Raw genomic sequence first — 18,449 nt, forward strand, 5'->3', positions numbered from 1 at the left:
TTGTGAGGTCACCTCTCTTGGGGGTTCCTATCTGGGGTTCCCCCCAGGTGTAAGGGTCTACTCTTCTAGGGGGTGTTCCCATACAGGTCTTCTCTCTTGGATGGGGTGAGGGGTCTCCCGTTCTGGAGGGGTTCCTATATGGGGTCCCCTGTATGTGTGCGGTGGTCTCCTGTTCCGGGGGGGTTTCCTACACGGGGATCTCCTCTCCTGGAGGGGGTTTCCTCTATGGGGGCTCCCCGGTGCGTGGGTCTCCTCTGCTGGAGGAGAGTAAGGGGAGAGTCCCCCTGTGTGCGGGGCGAGGGCGAGGGGGGACGCTCCTCTCCCGCGCGCCCTTGGCGGCTCTTCCCTGCGCCGGCCGGGGCGGGGACAATGACACGGGGCCCAGTCCCGGCAGGAGAGCGCCGAGCAGACGGATCTCATTGGCTCGATGCGCTCGGCGCTCGCACACAGACCCCATCCCCCCCCCCGCCATTTTCGGCGCCTAGGGGAGAGGAGAGCAGCCGCCGCCGCCGCCGCCGCGCCCCCTCCCCTCCCCCGGGGCGCGAGCAGGTACTGCCCCCTCTCCCCCCCCCGGGGCGTGGGCGGGGCCAGGCTGCTTCCCGGAAGGTGGCGTGGGCCGGAGCCGCTCGCTGGGGGGGCCATGAGCGGAGCGGTGAGACGCGGCTGGGGAAGGGGCGCGGCCCAGCCTGGGGTGGGGGGGTCCGCTGGGCAGTTGCCCCCCGCCCCCGGAGCGCCGGGCGGGACGAGCCCGTGCGCAGTGAGACGCGGCCGGCTCCGGGGCCCCAGGGGGGGCGGGCGCGTCTCCCTGGGCGGGGCCCTCGGGTCCCCGCCTCGGCGTCCCGCGGTGACACCTCCCGCCCAATTACTGCGCTTCCGGCCGGGGCGCGGGGGGTCTCTCGGTCCAGGCCTTGCACCGCCTCTGTAAAGGCTTCATCTACTCGTGTGCCCCAAGTACCGCCCCCAGGCCTAGAGCTAAAAGACACTGGAGGCGCTAAGTGGTTTTGGTTTCCTCGGGTCCTTTCTGGATTTGACTCCACTTTGCATAGGAGTTTCAGTGTTTCCCCTCTACTGTCAGGCCGTTTCTTCTGCTCTGTGACCATCTTTCCCATAGCAGCAAGGGAGAAAAAAAAGACTTTGAAGAATGAGGAACCTGTGACTTAAAACATATACAGACAGGAGGGAAGTGAGGGGCAGGTATATTACTTGAAACTGCTTCTGAGTTTTTTTTTCTATAATGGACTACGGCTGTGTCTACACTAGAGACCTTACAGCTGTACCTATGCAGCTTGAGCACTGGAAGATCTCTCCTGTGTAGCTGTTCTGTGCCAATGGGGGAGAGAGAGCTCCCCCTTGACATACTTAATCCACCCCCAGCGAGCAGCAGGAGCTATGTCCATGGGGGTGGCTCACCTGCTGACAAAGCGCTGTGCACACTAGCATTTATGCTCGTGTAATTTATGTTGCTCAAGGGGGTGGTATATTCACACACCTGAGCGTCATAAGTGGTAGTGTAGACATAGCCTAAGTATCAAGTTGACAGTGTCTTTAATGCAGTGGTGTTGTAGTCATGTCGGTCCCAGGATTTTAGAGAGACAAGGTGGGTGAGAAGAAAAGGAGGACTTGTGGCACCTTAGAGACTAACAAATTTATTAGAGCATAAGCTTTCGTGAGCTACAGCTCACTTCATCGGATGCATTTACGAAAGCTTATGCTCTAATAAATTTGTTAGTCTCTAAGGTGCTACAAGTACTCCTTTTCTTTTTGCGAATACAGACTAACACAGCTGCTACTCTGAAAGGTGGGTGAGGTATGTCTTTTGTTGGACAAAATTCTGTTGGTGAGAAAGAGAAGCTTTTTAGCCACACAGAGCTCTTCTCGAACCTGGACGTGAAGAAGAGCTCTAAGTGGCTTAAAAGCTTCTCTTTCTCACCAACAGACTCATAGGGTCAAAAGGGACCAAAAGAGTAAACAGAAGATGGTCCAATAAGAGAGAGTACCTCACCCACCTTGTGTCTCTGTCAATCTAAGGCAGACACTTCCAAAAACGGTATGCTGCCCCTCCCTCTGATCCACCAAGACACAGAGAAGATGATAAATGTCTTCTGCCCCCCCCCCCCCCCCGGCCTGCATAGATATAGAAAAAGAAACATCATTTTTTTTACTGATTTTCATTTTCAATAGGTGCTCCAGGCATGTGGTTCTCTAACTACAGTTGCAAATGTTAATTATGCACTAGAGCTTAGTTTAAGGTCTCTTATTTTTAGAAGGTTTAGCTCAGCTTTGCTTCTGGCAAAAACTTGCCTGAGGATATTTTATTTTAGCAAACCATTTGTGCAAGAGGAAGCATTTTCATTTTAAATAAAATTAAGAGTCAAAATATGGAATGTTAAACATGTAGTTTGGGAAAGCTTTTACTCCTGAGAGAATTCTGTGCCAAAAAAATAAATATTCTGCACAGTATTTTAAAATTCTGCGTATTTTATTTTACAATTAATGTGAAGGCTCCAGCATGGCAATAGGAAACACAGGCCTCCACAGAGGTAGGAGATCACCCTCCACTCCCAGGACACGGATTTAATGGTGAGGCTGCACCAGACCCTGACACAGCCCAAGGCCTGGTCCTGCCCCTCTGTGCTGAGTGCACCAAGATAGTGAAAGAGAGGGACACAGTCTTGCACGCTGTCTAGCCCTGATCCAGGTGTGGGGCAAGCAGGCTCAGCCTGGCAGGATCTAAGTGTGGAGGGACTGGGATGGGGGAAAATCCAAGTGTGGGGTGGGAGGGTTCTGTGTGGGACAATCTGGGGGTGAGGGTAGATCTATGGGGGGGGGGATCTGGATGCTCATGGGCTTGTTGCGGGTTCCAGCTGCAGCCGGAATGGGACTCTGTGAGGGGGTCCAGGTGAAGGTGGTTTGGGCTCTGTAAGGGAGGGTCAGGGTGTGAGGGTCTGGGTGCAGCTGGTTGAAGCTCAGTGGGGTGGGGTGCAGGGGGCTTAGTGGTCTGGGGGCTGGTCTGGGGGTCAGGATGCAGGGGGTGAGACTTGATGGGGTGGGAGTCCGGATGCACAGGGATTGGGCAGGGCGGGAGCAGCTCCCTGTATAGTGACCCTTCCCTCCACAGCTGAGGAGCAATGGAGGCAGGAAGTGAGGGTGGGGAACAGAGCTTCCTTCAGCAGGGAGAGGTTTCTCCTGGCCCCGACCACTCCTTGCAGGGGAAGAGGAAGTCTCATCCTTCCCAGCGCAGTTGGGACTAGCAGCTGAGCCTAGCACAGGGTAAAAGCCAGCAGCTGTGGCATCCCCAGCTGGGCACCTCCCCTCCCGCACCCCCTGCAGTGATTTACTTCTCAGTCAGCTGTGCTGGGCGCCAAAACAACACGCCTGTGCTGCTGAGGAGGGGTGCATGATCGTTCTTGCGGCTTTCCTTTGCTTCCCCGTCAGAAGTCATTTTTCTGTAGAGAAGCAAAGAATTCTGCCGGGGACATGAATTCTGCATGCACGCAGTGGTGCAGATTTCCCCCAGAAGTAAGCATCTCTTAAGCTTGTAAGTGGCATTTGTAAAATTGCAGTTCTGTTGCTCATTAGTACATAAGGTGGATCACTTACTTTGAGTATATGATGAAGAATGACACGTGATATTTTGCTTAGAAAAAGAGTTGCTGTGCATGTTTTTAGAGAAATATATTTCAGAAGAGTCCCATTGTCTATAATAATAGTATTTGGTGGAGAATTTGTTTCTCATCTTAGTGTTAGGCACTGTAGAATATTCCTTTATGATAACATGTTCTCAAGCAAATAATTTAACACAAAAGGGAATTTTATACAATCTTCTTTTAAATAATGTATGTAAGTGGAACGAACACTTTCTCACTAACTCTAGTATCCTTCATGAAAGTTTGTTCTCTCCAGGTACTAACAGTATGGCTATTTTAAAGTAGTATTTAATCTTTAAATCCAAAACTCAGTAACAGAATACATATTGCCTTAAATTATTAGAAAATAAAATATTTTAAAAACAGCTCTTCTGTTTCCTTTTTGTGACCTAATTTCAGGGTTCTGTTTCTCTGCTATTGCAATTGCTGTTAATATCTAAAGCAGTGGTAAAGGATGTAGTTTCTGTATTGTTATAAACAGCATAGCTATCATGAGATTTGCAGAAAGTAGTCTTTCTTATGGTCTCCTGCACCTCTGAAATTCTCTTAAGGCAAAATCATGTTTGTTCTGGTGCTCTTTAACATCGTGCAGCACATGCCTGAATAGCAGCAGTAAATGTGATTAGTCATAACTCTGTTTGGATCAGGCCAGACAGGAAGCTTTCTGTACAAAAGTAGACATTTATGCAGTCCACTACTGTTCGCTGAGAGACTTAAGGAAAAGAGACATTGAAAATTGGACTCCTTGAACTAGTCTAGTATCCTGGCTCTTGTCTGAACATATTACATCCTCTGTGGTCCAGTTTGGGCAGGGAAGTGAAACTAGGTGGGATTAGTTGGGCAGCTGCTGCTCTTGCTGGGAAAGGCCTATGTACACATATGGAATCTATAGAAATGTAGGACTGGAAGAGATCTCAATAGGCCATCTAGTCCAGTTCCTACACTGAGGTAGGACTAATTATTATCTAAACCATCCTTAACAGGTGTTTGTCTAAACTGTTCTTAAAGACCTCAAGTGACAGAGATTCCACCACCTCGAGGTCAGCAGTTGTCAAACTTCATTGCGCTGCGACTCCCTTCTGACAACAAAAATTACTATACAACCCCAGGAGGCGAGACTGATGCCTCAGCCCCTGCCTGAGCACTGCCACCCTGGGTGGAGGGGGCCAAAGCTCAAGCCTCACCGCTCTATGCAGGGGCTGGGGGGATAAAGCCGAAGCTCAGGTCTTCAGCCCAAGCAGGGGGCCTGTAATCTGAGCCCCACCACCCAGGGCTGAAGCCCTTGTCTTGGCTTCAGCCCCAGATGGTAAGGCTCGGGCTTTGGCCCCAGGCCCCAGCAAGTCTAACATCAGCCCTGGCGACCCCATTAAAACGGTCGTGACCCGCTTTGGGGTCCCAACCCACAGTTTGAGAACTCCTGCTCTACGTAATTTGTTCCAATGCTTAACTAACCTTACAGTTAAGAAGTTTTTCCTAATATCGAACCGAAATTTCCCTTTTTTCAATTTAAGCCCATTACTTTTTTTCCTGTCCTCTGTGGATAAGAATAATTGTTACCCTCCTGTTTATAATAACCTTGTACATACTTGAAGACTGTTACCTCCCACCTCAGTATTCTTGTTCCCAGACTAAAACCCAATTTTTCAATATTTTCTTGTAGGTCACGTTTTCTTGTCTTTGAATCATTCTTATTGCTCCCCTCTGGACTTCCTCCAAATCATCCACATCTTTCCTGAAGAGTGATGCCCAGAACTGGACCCATTACTCCAGTTGAGGCCTTATCAATGCTGAGTAGAGTGGAAGAATTACTGCTTGTGTCTTTCTTACAAAATTCCTGCTAATGCATCCCAGAATGTTGTTTACTTTTTTTTTTTTGGCACAATGGTATTACATTGGTGACTCATTTAGTTTGTGATCCACTTTAACCCCCAAAATCCTTTTCTGCAGTGCTCCTTCCTAGGCAATCATTTCCCATTTTGTAAATGACTATTCCTTCTTAAGTGTAGTATTTTGCATTTGTCCTTATTGAATTTCATCCTATATATTTCAGACCATTTCTCCAGTTTGTCAAAATCATTTTGAATTCTAATCCTGTCCTCTAAAGTGCTTGCATCCCTTCCCCACTTTGTATCATCTCCAGATTTTATACGTGTACTCTCTGCCATAATCCAAATCATTTGTGAAGATATTGCATAGAACCAGACAGAGGACTGATCCCTGCAGGACCCCACTCAATATGCTCTTCCAGCTTGATTGAACCATTAATAACTATTCTGAGTAGTTTTCCAAGCATTTGTGTACCCACCTGATAGTAGATTCATCTAGGCTGTATTTCCCTAGTTTGTTTATAAGGTCATACGAGACAGTATCATAAGCCATACTAAAGTCGAGATATCTCACATTCTAGGGCACCCACCCCTACCCTTCTGTGGGCTCAGGGCATATCCCTCTTCAGGTTGGCTGGACCTTTTCCCAGCTAAAAGAGCCTTTACACAGTAAATCTTTAACTTGAATTTATTAGCAGTTGATCAACAGAACACACACCAAGCATACAATGGCCACCACTGCTGATAAAGCAGGCGATCTCTTCCTGCTGGTCAGTTGGAATCGGATAGTCTGTGGCTCCAACTTTTGCACAGAATGGTCGTGCAGGGTATTGAGTTTTGGCAGCTTTATTCTTGGGCTGTGTCCTGGAATTGGGTTCCAAAGAATTTCTTCTTGGAGCCCAGTTTATATAGTCAAACTTTGGTTAAGGTATAGATAAGCAGGACCTATCGTTTAAAGTATTACGAAATAATGTTATTTGCTAATCTTAATACACTACTTTTTACATACTAGAGTCAGTTTAAATTTTGCTAAATCAGTTATGCAACAAACAAAGGAGAGAACTAATTAAAGGTCAAACAAAAGGGAAGTATAGATTTCCCAACTGAAACTGCTGATAAGAGGTTCTGCCAGACAGTGTGTTATCTTGCCAAGTTTTCCTTTAAACATCGTAATGTCTTTCTGTTCATCTGGTCACTGTTTCTGCTATACTTCCCTAGGGTTAGAATTCTTTCTTAACAACCTGATATGACATTGTTTTGGTGTCATTTAGACGGAACATGACTCCTTATTTTTAGCTAATGGCCGCTGCTCCTTTCTGCAGAAAGGCCTTAGACTACATCATCTACCACTTCCCCCTTATCCACAAGGCTTGTTATACTGTACTGGTGTCATAGCGGAGGGAGTGGGAAGCAAGAGAGATTGACAAAAAGAGGTCAACTAAGACAGTGGCAGTGCATATTAGTTTATAAATGCCTTCACACTAAATTATTGTCTGGGCATGAAGTTTAGACTGAGTACTACTATATAGCACACTATTCCTCTTCTGGTGAAGATAGTACCTCATATAACTCTTTAATTATTGGTCTGTGGAGTTAAGAGCAGAATTGACTGACTGACTCCTGGAGGGAGTCTCATTCAGTTTCCTTTAGCAGGATAAATGATTGTCATAAAGGAGCACTGGGAAGGTGGGTTTTGGTAGATACTCCAGTGAGAAAAAATCCCGTTGGGCTGGAATAACCAAAACACCAGTCTAGGTCAATAAAAATTTAATTACTGACCGTGGGCTGAACTAGCTGTTGACCTGCACCTAAAAAGTGCAGCAATTGACTAGGAGCAGCAATTGACCAGTGGAGTTAGCTTGAGACTGAAAAATGCAAAATTAGCCTCAAACTTCAGTTATCGCATACTTCACTGAAGTGAAGAAAAGGATGATTTGCCTACCCACTCCAGTACTCTGCTAAATTCGTTCTCTTTGGCTGTACTCATCCAGTTATGCCTCATCCTACAATTGGAGATGAGTGCATGTGACTGATAGTGGTTATAAAACTTTGGATCACCATATTCTTGTCATGTGATCATATTTGAGACCTTGGTTGTTCCTGGACAGTCACTAAGATTTTTTTCCTAGTCTGCACAACCTTTTTCCTGAACATTAACAGGTAATCTCAAGCAAAAGTGGGAGTTGGAAGCAAAGGGTAGAGGGGAAGATTCTTTCCAGTTTCACAGTTAGGCTCTGCATATAGAAATGGATGTATTGAGCGTGCTGCACCTTATCATGCAAATAAAGTAGACTAGCCATAATCGTAGTACCTCTGCACCAGTACTTTCAGTGTGATCACAGTAATGGGATCATCCCATGACAGCATATTCTGTTTTCATGCCTGTGAACATTGGTATAAGAGGGCTGGGTTTGGCCCTGTGCTGAATGCTTAACCTGATGTGACAGGTTTGTGCAGCATTGCTTTCTGTAGGCAGTAGAACAGGGGTGGGCAAACTACAGCCCATGGGCCGGATCCGGCCCATCAGGGCTTTGGATCCAGCCTACGGGGATTGCCACCCCTGTGGAGCCGCAGGCCCCGTGCTGCTGCTAGAAGCAGCTGACACCACGTCCCTGTGGCCCCTCAGGGGTACGGGGGCAGAGGGCTCCACCCCCCGCAGCTCCCATTGGCCGGGAACAGGGAACTGCGGCCAATGGGAGCTTCAGAGGAGGAACCCACAAGTGAGGGCAGCGCGGGGAGCCCTCTGCCCTGTCCTCCCCCAGGGGCCACAGGACGTGGTGCTGGCCGCTTCCGGGAGCAGAGGAGCGCAGGGTCAGGGCAGGCAGGGAGCTTGTCTTAGCCCCATTGCATGCCGCTGCCACCCCAGAGCCACTCCAGGTAAGTGGCGCCAGGCCGGAGCCTGCACCCACCCCCTGCTGCATCCCTACTGCCCCAACCCCCTGCCCTGAGCCCTTTCCTACACACCGCACCCCTGTTCCACACCCCGCCTCCTGCCCCACCCCTACATTCATGGCCCTGCATGCAATTTCCCCACCCAGATGTGGCCCTTGGTCTGAAAAGTTTGCCCACCCCTGCAGTAGAAGGATTGATCCCCACTTTAAGCAAACTATTTTTGAAGGATTTTAAAGGGTATTTAACTTTTTATACGTTTCAGAAAAGTAAAATATACTAATAAAAATCAGACTTAACATTTCTCCAGATCAGATTTTCCATCTCTGTGTATGTCTGAACTATGGAGGCTATACTAACATAGCCCCATAGTGGAGACACAACCTACAAAAGGGGTTTTTTTTGTCAGTGCCGAAACACCACCTCCCCAAACGACAGTAGCTAGATCAAGGGAAGCATTCTTCCGTCAACATAATCCCCAGTGTAGACATATCTGTGACAGCGTAGCTACATTGGTCAGGGGTGTGCCAACAACATTTGCAAGTGTAGACCAAGCCTCTGTATAAAGTACTCATGCACTAATTCTTAGCACTAGTGCCATAATGTTATCATTGATTCTACCTCTTGCATTAGATCTGTTATGCAGACAGTAGTATCATAGGGGAGACACATGTACTGCACTATTGTGATTTTTAGGAATTCCCATTAAGTATTGAAGTTGAGTTGTAAAATGTTTCCATGTGCAATTTTTTGTCTGAAGCAATTTCATTAAGTTTCATATTTTGTATACTGTTTTAATTTTGGAATTCCATACTCATGTGGCCTCTCTCACTTTTATGATTTCTTTCAGCTTCCAAACAAAGGACACAAAAAGAGAGAGGAAGAAAAAGGAGAAGATTCCATTGACACTGAATGCAGCGAACTAGGAAACATGGATCTGAAATTCAGCTCCTCAAGGAAATATATTTCGATCAGCGTACCTTCCAAATCGCAAGCCATGTCACCTCATATCAAATCAGTAGATGACATAATCGTTCTTGGCATGAATCTCAGCAAATTTAACAAACCCACTCAGTTTTTTATTTGTGTTTCTGGAGTTTTTATGTTTTATCTAATCTATGGATATTTACAGGTAAATTCTGTATTTATGTTTTATGCTAGTACCTCTGTTTCTTTTGTTGAACAATATTCAACAATGTGTAGCTTGATTGGTCTAAAAATCTGTCCTAATCTATACATTTTAAAAAAACTACATTAAAAGAACATTAAGATCACAAAGTCAAACACTGAAGTTAGGGAAAAAATAGTACATGACCATATCATTAAAAACTATAATCATAATGCATCTACAGAAGAGGATCTAATTAAGGATGCATGTACTACCTTAATTTTTTTCTTATCTTTTGAGTGCATGACTTTGCATCTTTAATTTTCTTAACATTATGTGATTTTTCTAAGTTTTTACAAAAACAAACTGAAAAAACAAAAAAGTTACATTGTATGGGACCATAATGACCACATGGGTCATCATCAGGGTTGAAATCTTTAGGTCTACAATATGGACTTCTGCCACTTCAGTTAACTATTAGTAGGCTGTTATCCTTTCTGCACATTCACTAGAGGAGGATGAGATGCACGGTGTGCTAGTGGGCTTCACAGCTGTTTTCTAAACGGCAGAGGAATTTTAGGACTCCTGTATCCTGGGTTTTGTTCCCTCTTCTGTAGGTGAATGTTCTCTAGTGGTTACATACCTTTCTGCTCCTGTCCTCCATCTGCCAACCTGATTCCTGGGAGGAGGGGTTTTGTTTGTTTTTTAAAATCTCCTTCCTCTGAAGCATCAGGAACGGCTACAGCTGGAGATAGGACATTGGGCAAGCTGAGACTGGGCTCTGAGGTGACAACCACCATTCTCTCTCAGGTGCTTGCCTGGCTGATTCTTGTTCATATGCTCAGGGTCTAACTTGTTGCCATATGTGGGGTTGGGAAGGAATTTTTCCCCAGGTCAGATTGGCAGTGACCTTTAGGGGTCTCTTGCTGTCCCTTGCAGGGTGTGGGTTTAGGTTACTTGCCAGGATTATCTCCTATATTTTACTTAATTTCCCTGCCATTATGGGGGGCTCAAGCACTTGTGCTCCTTTGTCCCTCCTGTTTTCTGCCTGTGGCACATAGTAGTCTAGTCTTTTATAGGCTATAATAGTTTGGTCTCATTTCAGTTGTTGGATTTAGTGTGCGGGTGTTGGGGATGATGTAGATGGCCTGTGATATACTCTAGGTCAGACTGATGATCTGGTGGTCCCTCCTGACTTTAAACTCTGACTGCATATTTTTAATTCCTGCTCCAAAGTCTGAAGGTGCTAGAGCTTCTCACCAAAATAATGGTAGAATTTTTTATTTTTTTTAAAACATTGGCAAAACATTTTTCCCAACCTTATTCTCATAGCTGATGGGAAAACTTCTGCTGAAACTTAAACAGTCTGAGGAAACACCTGACATGGAAAGTTGCAGCCCAAATAGTTAAATCTGGCAAAGTTATTAGTAATTGAAAACAGTATCTTATAATGGAAGGTATCAGTTTTGCTGCCAGCTCTGGCTAAAATGGATACATCTGCATAATTCTTTAGACAGTGTGTATGTTTTTCCATAACATAATATTCTCTTGTTTTAAATGTCTGTAGATTCCTAAGAAATTAGAATTACCAGTAAATTTGTCTTTTAAATAAGTTAATGTTAACAATTTGAACTTAATCTTTTATGGGTCATTTGAGAGTGCTGTCTAGAAACAGTCAAATACTGAGTAAAATGAATTGAAAACCAAGTTAAAAGCAGACACAAAGCCCTCTCTAATTCGAGATGAATGCTTATGGGCCAAATTCCAATCACTGATGAATCACTTTAATTCAGAGGAATTACACCAGCAATATATGTGGCCTTCTTTTTTCAGTCTTTAAATGCTGCCTCTCCAATACTTCTAAGTTATGAATACTGCTTGTACTCTCTACTTATTGCTTTGCAACTTAAAAGCATGAGAATTGCATTTTCACATTGAGAAAATAGGTCTGCTAATTAAGTTTTGATTTAACAGTTTGTGTGTGTGTGTTCTGTTTTTATAGGAACTGATATTTTCAGTGGAGGGCTTTAAGCCCTTTGGTTGGTACCTTACTTTAGTGCAATTTGGGTTTTATTCCATTTTTGGACTAATAGAACTGCAGCTTATTCAGGATAAAAGGAGACGGTATGTATTTAAGTGATTTATCCTTTTACACATTTAACTTAGCATGAGGCAATTAGTTTGATAAATCTGACTTCCATAATTTGTGTATGAATATTGCTGTTATTTCACAGATAGTTGAGTAGATTTGTATGGATAGTGATAAGATAAAATGTAGTATGATTTGATGAGCGGATTCGCAATTGAAGATATACATCACTGTTTGTTTTCAACTATATACTCATGTCCTTCGTTCCTATTTATTATGCCTGACTTCTGTTGTAATAGTGAAATGGACCACTAGCTCCAGTGGTTGACTTAAAAAAAATTACACACACACACACACACAGAGAAAAGTTTTAGGTATTCTTGATGCTTTGTTAGGTACCTTTTAAATTAACACTCCCATGTTAATGACTATCAAGATATGATGCTACATATTTGAGTGTCCAGGTTAATATACTATGTTATTGTGCTACATATATTTTTTTCAGAGGTTGAAGAACAAGTACACTAGTATTATATTGTATGCACTGTACTATGTAAGCAAAAGGTTAGTGTTTCAGGTTTAGGCCTTGATGCTGCAAAAAAGTATGGACATGAACATGCTTAATTTAAAGAACTGTAAGCAGTCCTATTGAGGTCAGTGGGAGAACACACAATGCTTAAAGCTAAGCAGATGCATAAGTTTCTATGGGATCAGGACCTTAGGAACTTTGAAGTTGGTTGGAGTTGCAGCTGTTTAGGCCAGTCCCTTTCACTTAGCTTACCTTTTTTTTTTTCATTGTACTTTTCAGTTTCATTTCATTTTTTTCAGATGCACATTACACACTTTCAATTATTTATTAAATATAATTTACAGAAGTATTGATAGTGACTCCATAGTTAGTTATGTTGAGATTTGCACTTAAAGCAGTACTGAAATCTGTTTCACACTTTTCTGGCTGAACTGAGTAGCCAAATTTGGCACAACTTTATTAGGGCAATTGCATTTTCTTTATAGTTGTTGAGGAAAATATTTACTAACTTTTTTTTTTTAAGGAGAACATTTAAAAATAAACCCTCTTCCAAATTTTGCTTTTTTTTCCCCTTTACAATTCTTTGGGTTCTATAGTATACAACCAGAGTCTCCATATATTTTTTCTCTCTCTCTCTCTCTCTCTCTCATCTCAGAACAGTCTGTTTTTTTACTTTTAAAATTATACAGGAGTTATTTTTCCCCCCCAGTTCTTCCCACCGATAGTGATCCTCAGCTGCGATCCAATATATTAAATTTTTGTTCATGGTACACTTTTCAGTTAAACATGCATTATATTTTAAATGCTGACATTCTAAATTATAGACAATATTTCTAAAATGAAGTCAGATTTATCAGGTTACACAGAACTGTTAATTTGTTAAGCTTATTTTTAAAGAGACAATATCTTTGACAAAAAAGTAACCACCTGTAAAAACTGGTGAAATATCCTTCTAACTATGGTACAGAATGCATTGTGAATAAGTCAAGGGTTCCAGCAAGACCACTCCTCTTCACTGTTCCCCTTAGCTGCATACAAAAAATTCAGTAAAGTTAGCTGCATGTGTTTGTACAGCATGGCCTTTGGTGCTCACTTCGAACTTAGTGCTATAATGATTTAAAATGTACATGTGCAAAGTGTAATTGTCAGCAGGTGATAATGCGCCACATCAAAAGCAGTATTCACCACGATACTCAAAGGCACTTCTCAGGGTATTTCAAGGCCAAATCTCAACTTTGTCTTCATCCATTTCTCCAGAGTTATAAAAAGGCACCAGAATTACTTCGTAAACTGAGGATATGTATTTTTTCCCCCATTTTCTGCACACACAGAAATGGGAAAGCTTTTTGTTTAAACTTCACAAAGAAATTCATAGAGATTTCAAAAAGTTACAAACAACTAAAAATGGAGGTGGTTGCAAGAAAAACGGTTATACAGTCAGAGAAAGGTGGTTAAGAACAAACAGATTCAGGATTGTTCCCAGCTTCCGGTGTGTTTTTATAAGTCACTTAACGCCTTTGTGACTATTTCCTTTCTGTGAAATAGGGATAACTCAACATCGTCCATCAGGAATTAAGTCCTTTAACAGTTGTGATATGCTTTGTAATCCTTAAATAGAAGGCACTATAGAAGACTAAAGCATTATTCATTAGACCCAGTTGAAAATGGAAAATTTCACTGAAATTAACAATTACTATAAAAACTGTTGGAGATGAATTTTTAGTGAAAGTTTGACCCATTTTTCAGCCGGTTCTATTATTAGTGTACCCTTTCTTCTAGCTTCTCCCAGTATGAAAGTCTCACCTATTAAAAATACAATATGCTCATAATACCAAGATTCATACATTTATATTTTGCAGAATCCCAGGGAAAACCTACATGATAATAGCCTTTCTAACTGTAGGGACTATGGGTTTATCAAATACCTCCTTAGGATATCTGAATTATCCTACTCAAGTCATCTTTAAGTGCTGTAAACTGATTCCTGTTATGATAGGAGGAGTCTTTATACAAGGTATGCACTGTTCTTACTATTAAATGTTCTTATTAGAAGATAACCACATAAGGGCCAAATCCTGTATTCCATTGACTTAATGGAAGTTTTGGGTAGAGCTGAGCAGGAAACAGTTTTCCTGTCGGGGGGTGAACTGCCCATAAAATGTAGCTTGTATCAAAATCATTTTTTTCCAGTATTGACCTTTTTAAACAAAATATTTTACTATAAATTAACTTAAGTTTCTAAACAATGTAATTTTGAACCCCCAAAAAACAGAACTTCTCATGTTGAAAATGCCTAAATAGGATACTTTGAGAAATTTAAAAAATCATTTGAAATGGGAAATTTGTCAAAAGAGAACTTTTCCCACAGAAAGTTTCGGTTTCAACAAATCAATAATTTTGACCTCCCAAAAAATGAAATTCCCAACCAGCTCTGGTTTGGGTTGCTCAGAGAATACAGGATTAGCCTCTAAAATTGTATTTAATGCTATGATATACCAGAAGAGGTTCGGGATGGTGAATCTGACTGAAGCTCATAACTCTGAGCATGTAAATAAAATACATAGCATATTTCAATATTTTGATAATCCTCATAATATATATTATGAAAAATTCTCACTTTTATCTGTAGATTTGTTGCTACTCAAAGTCAATAAGGGTACATCTGTACAGCAAGCGCCAGTGAGCCTGAATCAAACAGATTCGGGCTCACGCTATGGCACTAAAAGAGGTGTGTAGATGTTGTGGCTCAGACTCTGAAGCCTTGAGAGAACAGGGGAGGGTTTCTGCATGGCTATTTTTAACGCTGTTATGCGAACCCGAATCTGTCGACCCAGACCCTGACATTTGCTGGCACTCACGGTGTAAATGTACCATAAGATTCTCCACATGGCAAAGGACTACAGAACTGAGCCCAGAATGTAGTATTCCTATTACTGTAGTTTTGTCTTGTAGTTACAGTGGAATATTACACTTTTCAGTATTGAGACTGAAGCAATAATAATAAACCAGTTTCAAGAAGAAAATCAAATATTCAAATTTATACTAAAATGTAAATATTGTATGTGCAACTAACAACTCAGGTCTGTCTCAATTAAATCTTCTTGTCATTTAAATTTGGAGCATTCAGTTCTCTGTAGGTAATATTTTTATAATGCCTTTGGATTATATAGTGCTAGGTTCTTGAAAGCTGAGAACAGTTTAAAATGTCTGTGTTAAACAGTTATTTTCTGGCCGCTTACATGCTGCACACAGCCCCTTGGGAAGGAATGGAATATGTTATTCAAATGATATTTTCAGGACCCCCCCAAAATACAGCTGGCTGCATTGCTAAGTTCTAGAACAACAGTTCCCAAACTGGTCTGCTGAGCCTTTGCTGGTGTTCTACAAATAGCTGGCTGACCAAATGGTACTGGCTCTCCTTGTTTCCCTCTGTGATGTTACATTAAAGATAACTAAAATACATCTGTAAATCTACTTTTCCATGTAAATTATTGCTGTAGTTGCCAAAGAGATGTGTAATCACTTTAGGGGAGGAGATGTGGCCTGTGCCATTTTGAATGGTAACAGCTATTGCTCACAAGATTTCTCTATGGAGATGTGGTATGTACTATGAAAAAGTTTTTGAGAACTGCTATTGTAGAGAGTTGTAGCCAGGCCTTCTACTCAAATATTGGAGGGAGAACATTAGGTCCATATGTTTTGGTGGCATACTGAATGAGAGCTTTTTTTTCCTTTGTCTGCCATTCCCTCCTAAATAAAGGGGAGTTAAAATTAAGACTATTACATGGCCTTATTTTTTGTTGTTTGTATTTTTGTATAGGAAAACGTTATAATATTGCAGACGTGTCTGCTGCAATGTGTATGAGTCTTGGCCTAATATGGTTTACTTTAGCTGACAGCACAATCGCACCAAATTTCAACTTGACAGGTAAAGCAGCATTCATTTTACTTTATGGTTTAATCATTCTTATGTTGCCTAGAATGAGCATTGCATAAAAGCGGGAGCCTTTGGTGGTACTGCCTTAGAATGTCATAGTAAAAAGGTAGATTTTGTTATATCATTTTACCAGCAGCACTACAGCTGAAATAAGAGACACTATCATTCTAAGCCTTAGTTCTCAAGCACTTAAAACTTCCCCAGATATTACCCTTGGAGCTGAAGTATCTCTGGTGGATCTCAGTCCAGAAGTAAATATATCTTGAGATGTTTGATAAAATTCCATTTGAAATACTTTAAATAGAATAAAAAGTGGGATTTTTTAAAATTTTTTCAGACTTATTTCTTGCAGCTGGTAACTAACTTTTTTCTTTACCTCATATTTGCTATAGATTTAGTCCTCAGTGAGAACTAGTGTTCTTGACAGACAATTTCTTCATGTAAGTTAGAAATAGCAGATGATATTTTAATTGATGTGATACTTCATAAATTCCTATCTAAAATTAAAAAGGAAAAAAAATCACTATGCATTCATTTTTGTATAAATTAGCGAAATCAAAAGGAACTTTCACTGGCCCACTAAAAAGCACAGCAGATCTAACCTTGGGAATAATTTCAAGTTTCTTCCTTTTTCCCCTGAGCTACTAGAACTGTCTAGAAAAGTCGTTTTTTTAAATAAAGACAAATTTGCTTATTTTCATTACGTTCTTACTCAAAAATGACTTAACCATTTTTGCACTGACACTCAAACTGGAAAAATGTCACCTGAAAGTTGAATAAAGTTATAAGTGACTGAAAAAGGCTCTTTAAATGGAAACAGTCAACTTTAATTCAGTGCTTCATCTACACTATCTTGACTATATATTTTTGAATAAGCAGTCATCTCAGTTTGCACTTGGTGTATTACAGGGCTTCAAACTTTGAAATCAGCATTAGCAAACTCCAACAGAAAGGTAGGGCCTCTTCAGATTCCATCTTAAAGTGGAGTGGACTATTGACTTTGATATCCATCACCATTAAAATCCCTGGAGACCAGCAAGTCTGTCAGCCTTTCGGTTACTTTACATGCTGCTACTTTAAAACTGCATATGCTTTCTAGAGAGTACAGCTCTGGAAAGCATACCTCACAGTGGAACTGCACATATGTTCTTAGGATTATGTAAACATACTGCTTCATATTTTACTAATTTTACAATGACATTAAAACAATTCTAGTGCAAGATTGTTTGGTGTTACACATACTTAATGCCCACATCGTGCAATTTCAAGTTGTTTCATGCAGTAACCATGAATGTACAGTAGAAATTTAGAGCTGTCCATATTGAAGCTGTATTTATTTCAGGGGATTCAGATGAGACATAGTAATTGTTTGTCAATTCATTGTGGGACCTTCATTCATACTAGCATTTGTTGATCCTAAAACAAAAATGAGCTCCTTTTTAGGGAAGAAACCTTTCCTTTTCAGAAATGTTATCCATCTAGTGTTGAGTGGTGCTCAAATAGTAGTGATGTCTAAACTCAGATGTTTATTTAGTCTTGTCATTGTTTTGCTATGTTGGCGTTATAATGCTTGTCACTTTAGTGGTATTACAACTGGAAAAAATGACTTGCTACCTATCTAAATTATAGGATCTACCGTATACAGGTACATAGTGGAACAAGAGACTAGATATGTAGTTGAAGAGACATGTATTTGGAGTACAACATGTGGCTATGTTCTTTTTGGCACCCACCAAATAAGTATATCCCAGGAAAAACACATTTAGGCATATGTTCTTACTGAGGTTTTTAATGGTTAAAAGCTATTTTTAAATGATGTTCTTTAAAATCAGATTTTAAAATGTCAGATTTTTATTTTTAAATTTGTGTGAAAATATCTTTCTACAAACTGAAGGACTGAGGACCATGTTGGTCCTATCACCTTCAGTAATTTGATGCAAGTACATCTTCGGTATGTAGTCTGAGTATTATCTATATAGGACAACAAACAGCACTGCTTTTTTCCTTTATAAGGCATTTAGGACCCATTTCAACCAAAGATCTATCTTGACACATACAATATAAAAGGATAAAGAAAGACAGGTTTAAAGGGTTAGGGCTGAAAAGAGAGTCTTCTTTCAGAAGACTGGGTCTGAGTTCTTTCCTTTTCTATTGTTTACCTGCTGTGTAAACTGAGCAAGTTACCTCTCTGCACCTTCCTCCCATCCTGTCTCTGTCCAGGTCATAGATCTAGTCTGAACTGGGACTTCTGCAGTTTAGAAGCTGGATATTTTATTTTATTAGCTGAACGATGGAGGTAGGAGGCAGCTTAGTATATTTCCTAAAAAGTGGGCTTACTTCTGACGTTACACCAGTATAAATCAAGAGTAACTCCACTGAAGCCAGTGGAATTAACCTAAGAATTTTCTCACTATGTAATTTGAT

General features: G+C 41.5%; 1 protein-coding gene across 8 annotated transcripts in view; it reads left to right on the plus strand.

Moving 5' to 3' along the window:
* Nucleotides 1-404: 404 nt before the first annotated feature.
* Nucleotides 405-18,449, plus strand: part of SLC35B3 (solute carrier family 35 member B3) — a 35,049-nt gene continuing 17,004 nt past the window's right edge. For 3 of the 8 annotated variants that reach the window (XR_006279015.1, XR_006279016.1, XM_043508343.1), the window contains exons 1-5: nt 534-652; nt 9,213-9,494; nt 11,473-11,594; nt 13,948-14,102; nt 15,909-16,016. Coding sequence is in view for 6 of the 8 variants with exons in the window: in XM_043508343.1 (XP_043364278.1) it covers nt 641-652; nt 9,213-9,494; nt 11,473-11,594; nt 13,948-14,102; nt 15,909-16,016 (679 nt within the window). In the remaining 2 variants the exon portion in view is untranslated. Of the gene's footprint in view, nt 653-5,682; nt 7,634-9,212; nt 9,495-11,472; nt 11,595-13,947; nt 14,103-15,908; nt 16,017-18,449 lie in introns of those variants that run through there. The other 5 variants (XM_038391602.2, XM_038391601.2, XM_043508345.1 and 2 more) reach the window with 5 other exon arrangements.

The sequence above is a fragment of the Dermochelys coriacea genome, chromosome 2 (assembly GCF_009764565.3).
Source record: "Dermochelys coriacea isolate rDerCor1 chromosome 2, rDerCor1.pri.v4, whole genome shotgun sequence".
NCBI lineage: Eukaryota > Metazoa > Chordata > Testudines > Dermochelyidae > Dermochelys > Dermochelys coriacea.